This window comes from Octopus sinensis, unplaced genomic scaffold, assembly GCF_006345805.1.
Source record: "Octopus sinensis unplaced genomic scaffold, ASM634580v1 Contig07321, whole genome shotgun sequence".
NCBI lineage: Eukaryota > Metazoa > Mollusca > Cephalopoda > Octopoda > Octopodidae > Octopus > Octopus sinensis.
The window spans coordinates 142090-160444 of NW_021830031.1; the positions used below are offsets into that span (position 1 = coordinate 142090).

The 18355-nt window shown below is 37.5% G+C and overlaps 1 protein-coding gene across 3 annotated transcripts in view; it reads left to right on the plus strand.

Moving 5' to 3' along the window:
* Window positions 1-1824: 1824 nt before the first annotated feature.
* LOC115227832 (chromatin assembly factor 1 subunit A-A) overlaps window positions 1825-18355 on the plus strand; it is a 66394-nt gene continuing 49863 nt past the window's right edge. For 2 of the 3 annotated variants that reach the window (XM_029798553.2, XM_029798555.2), the window contains exon 1: window positions 15970-16349. In XM_029798553.2, the coding sequence (XP_029654413.1) occupies window positions 16244-16349 (106 nt within the window). In that variant the 5' untranslated portion in view covers window positions 15970-16243. Of the gene's footprint in view, window positions 1836-15969; window positions 16350-18355 lie in introns of those variants that run through there. The other variant, XM_036498755.1, reaches the window with a different exon arrangement.

An 18355-nucleotide genomic window follows, 5' to 3' on the forward strand; every position in this document is an offset into this window, starting at 1 on the left:
TACAAAAATTGCGCAAAAATGAAAACAACACTGACAAATTGTTTTAACAGATATATTTACCAAAACTACATAAGGTTATCTTGAAATGTTAAAGAGTAAATTTATTCAATAAAATTGCTATTGGCTTCAACCGCAGCCTCCAGACGACTTCAGATCTGCAAATCTTCTGGACGGTCTCCTTGTTTAAGTTGGTAAATGCTGCCATGATCCTTGCCTTCAGTTCATCTTTGCTGTTACAAGGAGTTTTGTTGGTCTCTCATTCAACTGCGCCCCACACATAATAATCAAGCGGGTTGCAGTTTGGGGAGTTGGGTGACCAGATGTTAGGGGTGATGTGGTTGCAGAAATTGTCTGACAGCCACGACTGAGTTCTTCTGTTTGTGTGGCATGGTGCAGAGTCCTGTTGCCAGACATAGGGTCTTCCAGCAGCCACCCTTTTGACCCAGGGCAGCACTACCTCCTCCAGGTACTTGATGCAGGCCTCCGTGTTGAGTGTGAGGCCATGTAGGAAGATAAATGGAGGCATAACATCGTCATCACTAGTGATCACTCCAAACACCATTAAGTTGACTGGATGTTTGATTTTTATCACTCTTGGTACATGTCCTCAGATTGCACTGTCCTCAGACTGACACCCAAACACTCTGAAATGTTCTTATTGGAGCTTCTGGCACGAATGCCAAGCAGTACAATACGCCGTTTCCAAATTTCTGGTGGAGTGAATTGCGTCATGGTGCTGCTTTTTTCTCACAGAGAGTGCCCAACTGCCCCTACCATACTGTGTAGTCAACAAAATCAAAAACAATCTATGTGCACGGGCAAAATAATATGTATATAATGGCAGCAATTTATCCATCACACCCTGTATAAAGAGATACATACATACATGTATATCTGTTTGTTCATCTATCTATCTATCTATTGATCAATCGATCTGTATGCCTGTCTGTCTGTCTATTACTTATATGGATTTTCATGCATGAATACAAGACACACCTAAGATATATAAGACAAATACATAAATGAATGCAAATATATTATAAACACTGGGGAATGTCTATAAATATACATATATATAATAATATATTTCTATGTATATAAATATGCACATATATATATATATTATATATATATATATATATATATATATATATATTTATGTGTGTGTGTTTATCATCATCGTTGTATATATATATATATATATATATATATATATATATATAAATATAAATATAAATATATATATATATATACATATATATATATATACACACACACACACATATATATATATATATATGTATACATACACTCATGCACACATGCACTTTGCATGGAAACAACCATTAACACCAGCTGCCAACATAACAAGAGCGATATATATTCTGGTTTAGCGTGCTGACAGTGGTCTGAAGATGCCAAGAAAATCCTAGGATCTGTTACTGCATACAAATGTATGATAATATTCGACGCCTACGGACTGGGGAAAGTCCTCTGTCTTTGCCATGGAAAAAGAGCAGATCTTCTTCAAAGAGAACCCCCTCCTCCTTCTCGTCTTCTTCTTCTTCTTCTCTCCTTCTCCTCCTTGTCCACCCACGCGTTGCTGGGTCTGCTACATAAATTCATCGGAAATAACCCTGTACTTCTCCAGCTCCTCCTCCTCCTCCCCTTCTCCTTCTTCTTCCTCCTTCTCAGCCTCCTCCCCTTCCTCGTGCTCATCAGCCCCCTCCCCCATTTCCTATTCCAACCGTTCTCTGTTGAGTCTACTACTTTACCACATGTGACATGTAAACATATATGTGTGTGTGTGTGTAAATATAAATATATTTATATATATATATACATACATACATACATATATATATATATATATATACATACATACACACACACATATATATATATATATAATATATATACATAGACTCATGCACACATGCACTTTGCATGGAAACAACCATTAACACCAGCTGCCAACATAACAAGAGCGATATATATTCTGGTTTAGCGTGCTGACAGTGGTCTGAAGATGCCAAGAAAATCCTAGGATCTGTTACTGCATACAAATGTATGATAATATTCGACGCCTACGGACTGGGGAAAGTCCTCTGTCTTTGCCATGGAAAAAGAGCAGATCTTCTTCAAAGAGAACCCCCTCCTCCTTCTCGTCTTCTTCTTCTTCTTCTCTCCTTCTCCTCCTTGTCCACCCACGCGTTGCTGGGTCTGCTACATAAATTCATCGGAAATAACCCTGTACTTCTCCAGCTCCTCGTCCTCCTCCTCTTCTCCTTCTCAGCCTCCTCCCCTTCCTCGTGCTCATCAGCCCCCTTCCCATTGCCTACTCCAACCTTTCTCTGTTGAGTCTACTACTTTACCACATGTGACATGTAAACATATACGTGTGTATGTGTGTGTGTGTGTGTGTGCGTGTGTATGTTTGTGTGTGTGTGTAATATATAGTTATATAGTGGAAGCACAGGTATCAGAAGACAACAAACAGTGTATATATATGTATATATATATATATTTATATTTCTTTTATTGCACATATCTACACACACTTATACATACATATACATACACACGTATAACAATACATACATCATATATATATATATATATATATATATATATATATGTATGTATGTATGTATATATATATATATATATATTATATTATATATATACATACATACATATATATATATATATACATATACATATATGTATGTGTATATATATATATATATATATACAAACACATATATGTGAGTGTGTGTGTATATACTTACATACACATACAATATATAATGTATATATATATACATAGTAATACATACATACATATAAATATATATGCATATGCATACATATATACATATATATATATATGTGTGTGTGTGTGTATGATATATGTGTATGTGTATGTGTATGATATATGTGTATGTGTATGATATAATATGTGTGTGTATGTGTATGATATATGTGTATGTGTCATGTGTACATCTCTCTCTCTCTTGCTCTGTGCATACACACACACACACACGTACACACAATGCTAAAAGTGCCTGTTGCTGCATGTGTTCCAGCTACATCTCACCCAGCATCACTTCTCATTCCACCCCCAACCCCCAACCCCACACTCTCACCGCCACCGCCATATCCCAGACACTTTCAGATATTCTGCTGCCACTGTTCTTCAATAATGGTTACGTAGAACCACCGCTCTCCTGGTGGTTGATGTATTAGCATGATTCTTTACGTGTCTGTATGTGTGTGTCTATGTGTGTGTGTGTGTGTGTGTGTGTGTGTGTGTGTGTGTGAGGCTGCGTGTATGTCTTAGTGTGTGTTTGTGTATATGTGTGTTTGAGGGTGTAAGATGATGAGGTTGCTGCTGCTGCTGTTGTTGATGATGATGAGAATGCTGGATATGATGGCAATGGTGGTGGTGGTGGTGGTAGTGGCAGTGGTGATGATAATAATGATGATGAGGATGATGATGATGATGATGGTGGTGGTTGTGATGGTGGTTGTGATGGTGGTGGTGGTGGTAGTGGTGGTGGTGGTGGTGGTAGTGGTGGTTGTGATGGTGGTGGTTGTAGTGGTGGTTGTGATGGTGGTGGTTGTAGTGGTGGTGGTGGTTGTGATGGTGGTGGTGGTGGTGATGATGATGATGATGGTGGTGGTTGTGATGTTGGTGGTGGTGGTGATGATGATGATGATGGTGGTGGTGGTTGTGATGGTGGTGGTGGTGGTGGTGATGATGATGATGATGATGGTGGTTGTTGTGATGGTGGTGGTGGTGGTAGTGGTGGTGATGATGATGATGATGATGATGATAATGGTGGTGGTGGTGGTGGTGATGATGATGATGATGATGGTGGTGGTTGTGATGGTGGTGGTGGTAGTGGTGGTGATGATGATGATGATGATGATGATGATGATGATGGTGGTGGTGGTGGTTGTAATGGTAGTGGTGGTGGATGGAATGATAATTGCAGCAACAACTGAATACCAATATCAACAGCAGCTACTACAGTTGCAACTGTATCAGCAACAGCAACAACAACAGCAGCAGCAGCAGCAGCAACAACAATAGCAATTACTATTGCAAAAACAAGGGCACCAACAAAGTGATTCCTGATCAGGAAAATTCGGAAGGTGGCAGTGTCGGCGGCAGCAGCAGCAGTGGTGCTAGTGGTGGTGGTGGTGGTGATGGTGGTGGTGGTGGTGGTGATGGTGGTGATGGTGGTGGTGGTGGTGGAACAATAAATATATAACAGGAGATAGCAACGAAATTACACCGCAATAGATAATTCTAATAATGATAATGATGACAATTATGATAATGATGGTAATGATAGTAATGATAGTAATGATAGTAATGATGATGATGATGATGTGATGATGATGATGATGATGGTGATGATTATGATGATGATGAAGATGATGGTGATGATTATGATGATGATGGTAGTAGTGGTAGTGGTGGTCGTAGTGATGATGGTGACGATGATGCTGATGCCGGTGATGATGGTGATGGTGATGATGATGCCGACAACAACAACGATGACGATGATGATAATGATGATAACGGTGGTTGTGATGATGTTGGCGACGGTGTTGGTGAGAATGATGGTGATGATCGCGACAATGATTATGATGATGATGGCGATGGTGGTAGCCGAGATGATGATGATCATCATCATGATGGGGATGACGATAATCATGATGATGGTTGTGATGATGATGATGGTGTTGCTTAGCCCCAAGTGAACCCTTGACCTAACAAACTTACTCTGACAAACATTTACACAGCTTCTATTCAATTTTTCTTTAATTCCACCCCACCCCCACCCTCACTCTTCAGGAATAGTGTATCAAGGACTATATTTTTTCTAGACATGCAACTGTGATTTGAAGAACTGGTTGCTATTTCTAGCAGCTTGGAGGAGGAGGCACCTTCCATAGACTGATGATGATGATGATTATGATGATGATGATGATGATGGTGGTGGTGGTGATATTGGCATAGTATTGGTGTTGTTGCTGGTGGTGGTAGTGTAAATCCTAATCAATGAGACCAGGGATCATAAAGCATTCCAGCCATGACCAACACAATTTTTTTTTTCTGTGCTCTTTCAGGAAGTACATAAAAAAAATATGTCCTTCTTTATTGAAAACGGGTTTTTCATCTAAATTGGGGGTGTGGGGGTGCTATTTCTAGCTGGTCGAATGCTCACATCGGAAGACAGTCGGTCAAAAACTGAAGCAACCACAGTAACAACCAAACGTAGTAGGAGGATCAGTGAATGAGGAGTAGCAAGAAGAGATGTTACTATCGGAGTTGCTGGTTAATGGTCACGGCTGGGAGTCCAGAGCTAAGGAGGGGGAGGAAGAGTAATCGTAAAAAGGGAGTGAGTCAGTCCTAACCTTTTTTCTTTCACACTCTCTGTCTCTCTTATACTCTCTCTCCTTTTCTTGTGTGACGTTTCATAGGAGAACTGAAACGAAGGTAAAGGAAGGTGAAAGAGTAGAACGAGGAGGAAGTGGTGGACGGAAAGGAAGGTAAAAGTGAAGGAGGAGGGGGAGGAGAAGGAGGGGACGAGGTAAAGGAGAGGAAGTTAAAGTGATTACGATGATGATGATGATGATGATGATGATAATGATGATGACTACTATTATGGCTGGAATGACGTGCAGCTACAGATAGTTTTATTAAGTAGGAATGGTTAGTGGATATGTCTGGAAAGAAAGAAAAATAAGGAGTTACAGAAGTACAGAAAGAGCGAGAGAGTGAGAGAATGTGAAGAGAGAGAGAGAGTGAGAAATACGGAGACAGAGACAGAGAGAGGTATGAGAGCTATTGGAGAATGGGAGAGTAATATCTCTTGCTTATGATGATGTAGAAATGTGACGTAGAGTTGTGACGTAGTCGTTTAGTTGTGACGTAGTCATTGTTATAGAAGTGGGAGGAAGATAAATAGAAGAAGGAACAGGAGTAGGAGGAGAAGGAAGATCAGCAGCAGCAGCAACAGAAGAAGTAGAAGAAGAGGAAGAAGAAGAATAAAAGAAGAAGAAGGAAAAGAAGAAGAAGAAGAAGAAGAAGAAGAAGAAGAAGAAGAAGAAGAAGAATGAGAGAAAATGGTGGTAGTGGAAAAGCTGAAGAGATAGAGTAAAGATGGAGTAAGGTGACAATAACATGCAAAGAGAAAAACAAAGACAAAAATTGGTGGATTAGTTTATTGAAACAGTAGTCACTGATACTATATTTTAACACAAATCTAAGGTGGTAATGTTAGCATGCCGGGCGAAATGCTTAGTGGTATTTGGTCTGTCTTCATGTTCTGAGTTCAAATTCTGATGAGGTCGACTTTGCCTTTCATCATTTCAGCATCAATAAATTAAGTACCAGTTACGCACTGGGTTCGATTTAATTGACTTAATCCGTTTGTCTGTCCTTGTTTGTCCTCTCTGTGTTTAGCCCCTTGTGGGTAGTAAAGAAACAGGTATTTCTTCTGTCTTTATGTTCTGAGTTCAAATTCTGCCGAGGTTGACTTTGCCTTTCATCCTTTTGACGTCAATAAATTAAGTACCAGTTACGCACTGGGTTCGATTTAATCGACTTAACCCCTTTGTCTGTCCTTGTTTGTCCCCTCTATGTCTAGCCCCTTGTGGGCAGTAAAGAAATAAGAAACCTTAACACAAAGCTACAAATTCATAAAGGAGTTTGAACTATCTCCATATTTGTACTTATTTGGTAAGAAACAAAAAAATACAGTAGAATTATGTCGCAGAATTATGCATGACGAGACCCTTTATGGCGCTTCCTAATAGACAGCACTCATCATGGTCACTTATCTGCTTTTCCATGCTTGTATGAGTCTGGAAGAATTTGCTGAGGGAGATATTCTACAGTTGGACACTCTCCTTGTTGCCAACCCTCACCTATTTTGAAAACAAGGAAATATATTTTCCCATGGCCAGACAATGATTTTCATGGAAGACTGGAAACAAGCAACATCGGTTGTTTAATGGTGATGCTTGTTTCCTACCCTCATGTGATGTCAAGACAGGGTACGCAAAATCACCCATGCACGCACGCACACACACACACACACATACACATGCATTCATACATACTGGTTTCAAATTTTTTTCATAAAAAGAAAAAAAATCGGGTTCTTACATCCGGTCTTCGTCATCGCCTGAATCTCTGACCCCTCCCTTCGGTGCTTCTTAGGGTGGTTCGGTCATGTGGCCCGGTGTCCAGAGGGTGAGCTGGTTCATGGTGTCCTCCTCCCACCTCCACTTCCCAGCCGGCACAACGCACGGGCGGGCAGCTGAAGACCTGGGCAATGACAATAAAAGAGGACCTCTCTGAACTATCAGGTCCGCAGGTGGTCGGTCTGCGCAGATGGAACCGCGAATGGCTCACTATCTCCAGTGACCTCGCACAGGACTGTTGAGCATGGTTCGTTATGTCACCAGGACCAGAGAAGAAGCCGGCTCAACCCACCCTGGTTGAACACTGTCACAAGTACAAGTAAGTAAGTGTCAAATTTTAGTGCAAAGCCAGCAGTTTAAGGACAGGCAGCATAAGTTGGTTGCATTGACCTCAGTGCTCAACTGGTAGTTATTTTATCGACCCTGAAGGATGGAAGGCCAAGTCAACCCACTGTGGGATTTGAACACGGATTGTAAAGACAGCCAAGATGCTGCTAAGCATTTTCCCAGTATGCTACACTTCTGCCAGCATCACACTATAATATTCTTTTATTGGTGTCAGTCATTTGACTGTGGCCATGCTGGAGCACTGCCTTTAGTCAACCAAATCAACCCCGGGACTTATTCTTTGTAAGCCTAGTACTTATTCTATCAGTCCCTTTTGCCGAACCACTAAGTTACAAGGATGTAAACACACCCACATCGGTTGTCTAGCGATGGTTGGGGGACAAACACAGACACACAAACATATACACATATATATATACATATATATATATATAACAGGCTTTTTTCAGTTTCCGTCAACCAAATCCACTCACAAGGCCTTGGTCAGCCCAAGGCTATAGTAGAAGACACTTGGCCCAGGAGCCACGCAGTGGGACTGAACCTGGGACTATGTGGCTGGTAAGCAAGCTACTTATCACACAGCGACTCCTTCACCTATACATAAATATCAATGTTCATTTTATGTTAAAATCCTTTCTACTAAAGGCACAAGGCCTGAAATTTTGGAGGAGGGGTAAGTCACTGATATCGACCCCAAAAAGATGAAAGGCAAAGTTGACCTTGGTGGAGTTTGAACTCAGAACATTGAGGCAGACAAGACGCCACTAAGCAATTTTCCCAGTGTATGTTTCTGCCAGCTTGACCCCTTAACATATACATGCATATCAATGTATGTTTTTATGTAATAACTAGCAATGCACCCCGGCGTTGCCTAAGTGTTATGACCTACAGCCATATTGTATTATTTGCTCCTTTCTTATGAGCAGAATCAGCACACGAGGAGTATGAAGCAAACAACTCTTCTTTATAAACATGATTTTCAATCATTTTCTGATGAACAACGCTGCAGTTTCCATCTACCAAATCCAGTTACAATTCTGTGGTTGGCCTAGGGCTATAATAGAAAAAACCTGCCTAAGGTACCATGCAGAGGGATTGAACATGGAACCATATGGCTGGGAGGCAAACTTCTCAACCACACAGTCATTCTTGCACCTAATATGTGTGAGTGTGTGTGTTTACATTTGTTGTTAAATCGAGTATTGTGTCCCACTATGTCTCAAAGTTAGCAGTTCATCAAGCAGAGATCTATAAAATAAATGCCAAATTGAAATACGAATTGAGGTCAGTATGATCAACTAAATACATGAAGGGGACACCCTATAATGGCAGTAGTCGAAAGCCTAAACCCAATAAAATAATGTCTAAAGACTTAATGGCTTCAAATTTAAGGTAATGGGTTACTAACCACAGGATAATGAGTTCAAGACTTCGTATTGAACTTCCACTCTAAACGATAACACTATATGTACATCTCAGTCTACTTGACTTCCAACAATTAACGATTGTAATTTGAAGTTGATTGGTTGGCAGTAAGAAACATGTCCAGATTTCTTTAAAAATTTTGTGAAAAATATTGAGAAAAAGCATTTTTTTACCACAACAAAACGCACACACACAGAGGTGTCTCTGTGGTAACTTGAGCTACTACAACTAGCAGCTAAATCTCTGTCAAAGCACACCCTTTCATCGAAAGAAAGACACAGATTTACAATATTTCAGGAAGCAAAAACAAGTATGCAAAGGGGTCTGCTACATCAGAAGCATCTCTGGGCTAAACAAAACACAGACAAACATACTTCACATTAAAAGATTATCTATTGAATAATACTAAAGTTGACAGAATATCTTCGAAGTTTCATTCCCTGCTCAAACTCCATGTATTTTAAACATTTTCTTATTAATCTCTCATACATAAAGTTTGTTGAGGCAGAGTTGCCTCCCTTAGCTAAAGGCCTCAAAATTGTTTTCGAGGTGATTTTTGTAGTAAAAAAGTTGTTGTGCGAAAAACATGCTTTATTTGGTAGCCAGCCGAATGACTACTGAATGTTCTGTTACTTCATACGTCAAAATTGGCAATTCAATTTTCAAATTTGAAGGCTACCTCCATGCAATTCAAAAACAAAAGATCTCCACCGCCAACATCCTACAGGATAAGAGGCAGAAAGCTTTCACAGACAGCAATGTAGGTTGTGCAAGACCAAGCTTGAAGACATCAACCACATTATTACCAGCTGCAAGAGAATGTCTTCCAGATAGCATCTTCCTACAAGGCATGGTGCAGTGGCCAGAACAGTCTGAATAGGATAACAAAAAGGAAAACACCCACAGATAAAATTGACTATATTGCTTTCCTTCACAAGAGTGGCCGATAGAATAAGTACTAAGCTTACAAGGAGTGAGTCCCGGGATCAATTTGCTCAACTGAGGGCGGTGTTCCAGCATGGCCACAGTCAAATCACTGAAAGAAGTAAAAGAGTAAAAGAGAGTAAAAGTGTATGTAGTCCCACTGCGTGGCATCTTGGGCAAGTGTCTTCTACTATAGCCCCGGGCCGACCAATGCCTTGTGAGTGGATTTGGTAGACGGAAACTGAAAGAAGCCTGTCGTATATATGTATATATATGTGTGTGTGTGTGTGTGATTGTGTGTCTGTGTTTGTCCCCTGACAACCGATGCTGGTGTGTTTACGTCCCCGTCACTTAGCGGTTTGGCAAAAGAGACCAATAGAATAAGTACTGGGCTTACAAAGAATAAGTCCCGGGATCGATTTGCTCGACTAAAGGAGGTGCTCCAGCATGGCCGCAGTCAAATGACTGAAACAAGTAAAAGAGTAAAAGTGTATGTATGTATGCATGTATACATGTATGTATGTATGCATGTATGTATGTGAAGGTGCATGGCTCAGTGGTTAGAGTGTTTTTTATTCTTTTACTTGTTTCAGTCATTTGATTGCGGCCGTGCTGGAGCACCAACTTAAGTTTCACATGGCAGAATCATTAGCACGCCGGGCGAAATGCTTTGCAGTATTTCGTTTGCCGTTACGTTGTCAGTTCAAATTCCGCCGAGGTCGACTTTACCTTTCATCCTTTCGGGGTCGATAAATTAAGTACCAGTTATGCACTGGGGTCAATGTAATTGACTTAATACCTATGTCTGTCCTTGTTTGTCCCCTCTATGTTTAGCCCCTTGTGGGTAATAAAGAAATAGGTATGAAACTGAAAGTGTATCTTCAATTCTAGATTTGCAAACTCCTTATCAGTGGTCCATGGAAGTTCTCTGTCTCTTGTATGTTTTTAACAACCACAATGGTGTCCAGAGGGCAGCTGATTTCCACATCATCATCATCATCGTTTAATGTCTGCTTTCCATGCTGGCATGGGTTGGATGGTTTGACTGAGGACTGGGAAGCCAGAGGCTGCACCAGGCTCAATCTGATCTGGCTAAGTTTCTACAGCTGGATGCCCTTCCCAACGCCAACCACTCCGAGAGTGTAGTGGGTGCTTTTACGTGAGACCGGCACGAGGGCCAGTCAGGCGATTCTGGCAATGACCACGCTCAAAAGGTATTTTTTATGTGCTACCTGCATGGGAGCCAGTCCAGCAGCACTGGCAATGACCTTGCTTGAATGCTGTTTTTCACATGCCTCCAGCACATGTGCCAGTAGGGTGACTCTGGCAACGATCACACTCAAATGGTGCTTTTCACATGCTACCGGCATGGGAGCCAATCCGTGGCCCTGGCAACAATCACAATGGAACATAATTTATATTAGTGATTCCGCACGACAATATCTGGCTGGTTATGTTTTAACTTGGTGGCTGCTTTAATTCTTCAGTTCCACTAATATTCTTTTGACCTCTCAGTCTCAATGGGCGTTGTGTCTGGTCTTTAATAATAAATTGAATTTTTCCCAGTAAGTTTGGAGTTATACTCCCTAACATATATATATATATATATATATATATATATATATATATATATATATATATATATATATATATATATATATTATATATACAGGGTGGTTCAAAAGTAGGTTTACAGTTATTCAATTGTCTCTTTTGCATTCATATATTAACAGTTTGGATCTTAATTTATTTACATTATTTACATTTGATGGATATTTGTCCTCATCTTGTTTGTTGATAACACGTTTCGGCTGATATACTCTCCAGAGGTATATCAGCTGAAGCGTTGTGTTAAGAACAAACAACATACAAGATGAGGACAAATATCCATCAAACGTAAATAATTCCTCATCTCTTAAATATAGAACTGTATTAGATCTTGATTATAAAAAAACTATGAAACCATTATTCTATGCTAATTTAGTTAATTTTGTCAAGTTCCCTTTTCAGTTTGTAAGATAGAAATTTAAATGTAATAAAATGTTTTAAAAGAAATTTGAAGTGCCTATGTGATAACTGTAAACTTCCTTATATAGTGATATGTAAATGTAAGATCCAAGGATCAAGGTGTAGGAAGTTAATAAGTTTCAAACAGTGCATAGAAGGTATAAAAAAACAACTTTCAGGTAATAATAATAGTTCATTGATGTAGAAGGTTGTAAATTTTCCCCATATCAAAGTTTGATGAGTTGAAAAAAGTTATTTTATAATTCACAGCAATTGGGGTTGCTGTTCAAGTGAATAAAAATCCAAATTTAGGGAATGGAGCAGGTAAAAACTGGGCTACATATGTCTCCTCGCTAGCAGAACCTCAGAAGCAGTAATTACCGAAAAGAGGAGTAATCCACTAGCTACTCCCCAGGCCAAAGATACCTTAGTGAAATGAAGGTCACATTGGATGTCGTTAGGAAGGGCATCCAGCTGTAGAAACTCTGCCAGATCAGACTGGAGCCTGGTGCAGCCCCTGGCTTCCCAGACCCCGGTCGAACCGTCCAACCCATGCTAGCGCGGAAAACGGACGTTAAACGATGATGATGATGATGATGATTGCTGCCAAGAAATCCTGTGTTGATTACAGGAGGTTTGATGGAAAATGTGTGGAAAGCACAGAGTGAGGGAACGAAAGGGAAAACATATTTGTGAAGAATATATGGGAGTGGGTAGATGTCCAAATTTGTTAAGGAAAAGAATAAGAATATAAATAAATAAAGAAAAGGTGAGGAGGAAAAGTGAGGGAGAAATTTGGTATTATTGAAGGTGGTGAGGGAAATGTCTTTGTGAATTTAGGCTGGGGTCATTTACTGGGTCAACTGTAGAATAAATAGATAAATATACTGTGGAACCCTGAAAATACACGGCCAAGGGATAGGAAGGAAGAAAGGAACTTCAGAATTTGACAGAGAGCGAGAAAGAGAGAGAGAGAGAGAGATATTTTTTTTTAAATTTTAGGCACAAGGCCCGAAATTTTGGCGGGGGAGGAAGCCAGTCGATTAGATCGACCCCGGTACACAACTGGTATTTAATTTATCGACCCCGGAAGGATGAAAGGCAAAGTCGACCTCGGCGGAATTTGAACTCAGAACGTAAAGACAGACGAAATGCCGCTAAGCATTTCGCCCGGCGTGCTAACGTTTCTGCCAGCTCACCAGCTTTCAGACAGATGCCAGCACTTGGTTAGTTCTCATTTTCAACTGAGTAGACTGAAGCAACATGAAATGAAGTGCCTTGCTCAAGAGCAGAACACGTCACCTGATCTAGGAATCGTATCTGTGACTCAGGATCATGAACCTAACATCCCTAACGTCTAAACAAGTCTTCACACTCATGGATATACGTATATTTGTTTGGCCATTACTTTTTTTGTACTTTAGTACACTAAACATGCACTAAATACACAGCTCACTATTAGTTATTGGTAAATTGTTGATGAGTAACCGTGTGTATTGTTGTATTTTGGTTGGGTCATTCTGCCGATAACGACGTGAAAGAGTGATAATGAGAGAAAGAGAAAGAAAGGAAGAATGAGACAGCAGACGAGAGGGAAAGCAAAACAGAGGCAGAAAAAGAAATAAATGCGAGACAGAGAGAATAAGACAGGAATGATTAGCAGAACGGAAAGAATGAATAAAAAAAAAAAGAAGAAAAACGTAATGAAAATGAGAGGGAGAGGATGTGATAGAGAAGAAGTGAAAGAGAATAAATGACAAAACAAAATAAAGATAAAGAATTAGACAGAGAGATGATAACAAATGGGAGAAAGATGGTTAATAAATGGATAACAAATGGAAGAAAGATGGTTAATAAATGGATAACAAATGGAAGAAAGATGGTTAATAAATGGATAACAAATGGAAGAAAGATGGTTAATAAATGAATAACAAATGGTTGAAGATGGTTAATACATGAATAACAAATGGAAGAAAGATGGTAATAAATGAATAACAAATGGAAGAAAGATGGTAATAAAGGATAACAAATGGAAGAATATGGGTAATAAATGAATAACAAAGGAAGAAAATGGTTAATAAATGAATAACAATGGAAGAAAGATGGTTAATAAATGGATAACAATGGAAGAAAGATGGTATAAATGGATAACAAATGGAAGAAAGATGGTTAATAAATGGAAACAAATGGTAGAAAGATGGTTAATAAATGAATAACATAAGAAGAAAGATGGTTAATAAATGAATAACAAATGGAGAAAGATGGTTAATAAATGAAAACAAATGGAAGAAAGATGGTTAATAAATGGATAACAAATGGAAGAAAGATGGTTAATAAAGAATAACAAATGGTAGAAGATGGTTAATAAATGGATAACAAATGGAGAAGAAAGAAGATGGTTAATAATGGATACAAATGGAAGAAAGATGGTTAATAAATGAATAACAAATGAAGAAAGATGGTTAATAAATGGATAACAAATGGAAGAAAGATGGTAATAAATGGATAACAAATGGTAGAAAGAACGATGTTAATAAATGATAACAAATGGAAGAAAGATGGTTAATAAATGAATAACAAATGGAAGAAAGAAAGATGGTTAATAAATGGATAACAAATGGAAGAAAGATGGTTAATAAATGAATAACAAATGGAAGAAAGATGGTTAATAAATGAATAACAAATGGAAGAAAGATGGTTAATAAATGGATAACAAATGGAAGAAAGATGGTTAAAATGGATAACAAATGGAAGAAAGATGGTTAATAAATGGATAACAAATGGTAAAAGATGGTTAATAAATGAATAACAAATGGAAGAGAAAGATGGTTAATAAATGAATAACAAATGAAGAAAGATGGTTAATAATGAATAACAAATGGAAGAAAGAGGTAATAATGATAAAAAAAAGAACCAAAAAAAGATGGTTAATAAAAAATGAAAACAAATGGTAGAAAGATGGTAATAAATGGATAACAAATGGAAGAAAGATGGTTAATAAATGGATAACAAATGGAAGAAAGATGGTTAATAAATGAATAACAAATGGAAGAAAGATGGTTAATAAATGGATAACAAATGGTAGAAAGATGGTTAATAAATGGATAACAAATGGAAGAAAGATGGTTAATAAATGGATAACAAATGGAAGAAAGATGGTTAATAAATGGATGACAAATGGAAGAAAGATGGTTAATAAATGGATAACAAATGGAAGAAAGATGGTTAATAAATGGATAACAAATGGAAGAAAGATGGTTAATAAATGAATAACAAATGGTAGAAAGATGGTTAATAAATGGATAACAAATGGAAGAAAGATGGTTAATAAATGGATAACAAATGGTAGAAAGATGGTTAATAAATGAATAACAAATGGTAGAAAGATGGTTAATAAATGGATAACAAATGGAAGAAAGATGGTTAAGAGAAAGATAGAGAGGAAAAAGTAAGAGAAAAATAAGGAAATATTAGTGATATGAATGAGAAAGAACTGTCGGCTGCAATAAGTAACGTGGTTGAGTTAGTTCAACCGAGAAGAAACTCTGTATCGTCTGATTTTTTTACGTTCATTATTGATATTGATATTATCATTAATATAATGACTATTATTATTTTTAATATTAATATTATTGCTATTATTAAAAAAATATTATTATTTACTTTTGACAATATTAATTTTTTTTTTGCCGACTTCTTTAATTTCTACATCCGGTTGTACTCTTACTATAAAATCCGCATTTAATGTAATATCCTTTTTTGATTAGCCAAACAGTTTTGTAAGGTAGCAAGGAGGGTGGGGATTTACATAACACTGACACTTACATGGATATATATACATAAGCATATACAAATATTAAATATATGCAAGGAGAAAAAGAACAGAATATGATTTATTTTATTACTTAATAAATTTAAAAAATATTAATTTAAACAATATTTCCAATTTTGTTTTCAACCTCTACGTGCCGTTATAGTTGTGATTATTATTCACCAATGAGAATGCACGAAAATCTCAGGGAAATTCCCCTACATTCCCGCCAACTTATGAAAAGTAGCTTTGTAAGTCCTTCATAGAAGTTTCGGAAGTCTACGTATTTTCTTGATGTCGTCCTCAAAATACAAACACATGAATTATTTTTAAGTGTGGAAAACCGAAGCGAAGAATAACGAAGGGGGAAATCAAGATCTATAGGAATTTTCCGAAATTTTGTTTTTATTTAAATACAGATTGCAGTATCGCCAGTTTGTCTTGTAACTTTCGACTTGCATAAATATATTTAAGGTGTTTGGCAGAGAAAGGAAAGACAAAATGGGTGATAATTGTTTGGAAGTTTTTGTGGCGCCGACTGATATTACCACCAACAATAACAGTAGCACTGATGCCGACATCACAATCATCGCCGACAACATGACAGGTGAGCGACCGTCTTTTAGAGAGAGAGAGAAAGAGTAAAAGTCAGTGAGTGAGGGGTGAAGGTTCCTTCGAAGGGGAGGCAGTGAGCAATATTGTGATTGAGAGAGAGTGAGGGGCAGAGTTGCATTGCCGAATCATGAGGGTGGGAGTTAATGTGAGGAAGATAGCCAGAGAGAATGTATGAGAGGGTGATTTTGATTTTTATGTAAAAGTGAAAGAGTGATTAAAACGGGTGAAATTAGATAGATACATAAATGTGAGAGAAAGTTAATTGACAAAATTTAAGCTTTAACCTCAACATGGCAGCATCTGAAGTTTAAAAAATCCCCAAATTTTGTTTCTTTCCATGAAATCTCAGCTTTTTTCTTTTTAGATTTTATTAGAATAGGAAGAGGTAAGATTTCTCATAAGTTTTGTCAAAACCAAACTTCTGGTAGAAAATTATTATTCCTCTTTAATTTTATAAAATTACTTTTATTAAGAAATGGCCATAATCTTGGTTTTGAGGGAGACTTTACAAATTTTGTTTCTTTTTATAATAGAAAACGTGGACATGAACGTGTCCAAGAACTCCCGTTTTCATTGAAGCAACAGTGCTACTCCTGTTTAAATTAAGCTGCTAATATTTTCTTAGAGAAAAGCATGAACATCACAACATCATTTCTACCATTTCAATCTGAAATTTTGTATTTCAACAGGAATAGTTTTTTGTTTTTTTTACAGATATTTATATTGGAAAATGTTAGAGATAATAATAATAATTATTATTTATATTGGAAAATGCTTATGTTTAACTTCTTTTTCATTTTCTTTCGCGGTTTATTTTTGCCGCGAACAAATCTCAGCATGAACATCACTACTTCCTGATTTCATTCATTCATTCATCTCTCCCATCGTTATATTTTTTAATAACTTTGATAAATTTAATTTCTTGCAATTGTTTATTTTTGTTATAGCTTCCTTGTTCAAATAAAGTATCGGGGGGATGTATTTCAAATAATAATAATGATAATTAATATAGGTACAAAGCCTGAAATAGTATGGGAGGGGGCTAGTCGATCATATCGATCTTAGTTCTCAGTTGATAACTTAGCTTATCGAACTGCGAAAAGATGAGATGTAAAGTCGACCTCAAGAGGATCAGAACTCGGAACGTAAAGTAATAATAATGTCATTATTTGCCTCAAGTTAAGTAATTAACGAAGGAGGGAAAAAAATCGTTTAAGAGTGTTTCATGGTTAGTTCCTAATTATAACTGTTTTGGTAACAATAATACTGATAATAATGACTTTTTGGAAAGTTGAAAAGTTCACCGTGTCACATCGAAACGACATTAATCAGCATCATTATTATTATTAATAATAATAACCATTTCTTCTTACATAGGCTCAGAGGCGGTCGAAAATATATATCGGACCTTAGCATCTGACTGGTATATTTATTTATTTTAAAGATCCTGGATGGGAACGGAATTATCACGACGAACTTTAATATTCTTGGACAAAGAATCCCACTGCCCTCAATAATAATAATAATAGAGGTTCCATTATTTGCCATAAGGGTATGGGATGAGGTAACATTACAAGGATTAATGACGGAAGTTTTAAAAAATTATCTAAGTCTGGCGTCCATGCTGCTTTTAATTATGATAATAGAACCACTAATGGACATTATTGATGTGTTAAGTAGAAGCCGCTTATTGTGATCACTCGGAGACTAGTTTTTTCCCCGATAATAATCAGTTTCATAACGTCTGTGATTACATATGTTTGTTTTTATATATGTATGTATATGTGTGTGTATCTATATTTATATATATGTATATAATGCTGTGTGTGTGAGGAAACTGGTGGGGCACACTTCTGTCCAATTAAAAAATAAAGGACTGATTGGATGATGTCCCCTATATATATACCCTCCCCATACAAATTATAAAGACGGAATGGTCACGGATGGAATGTTTTTTGTTATAAGTTGTATTTCCGTATTTTTTTCACTCCAGACTGA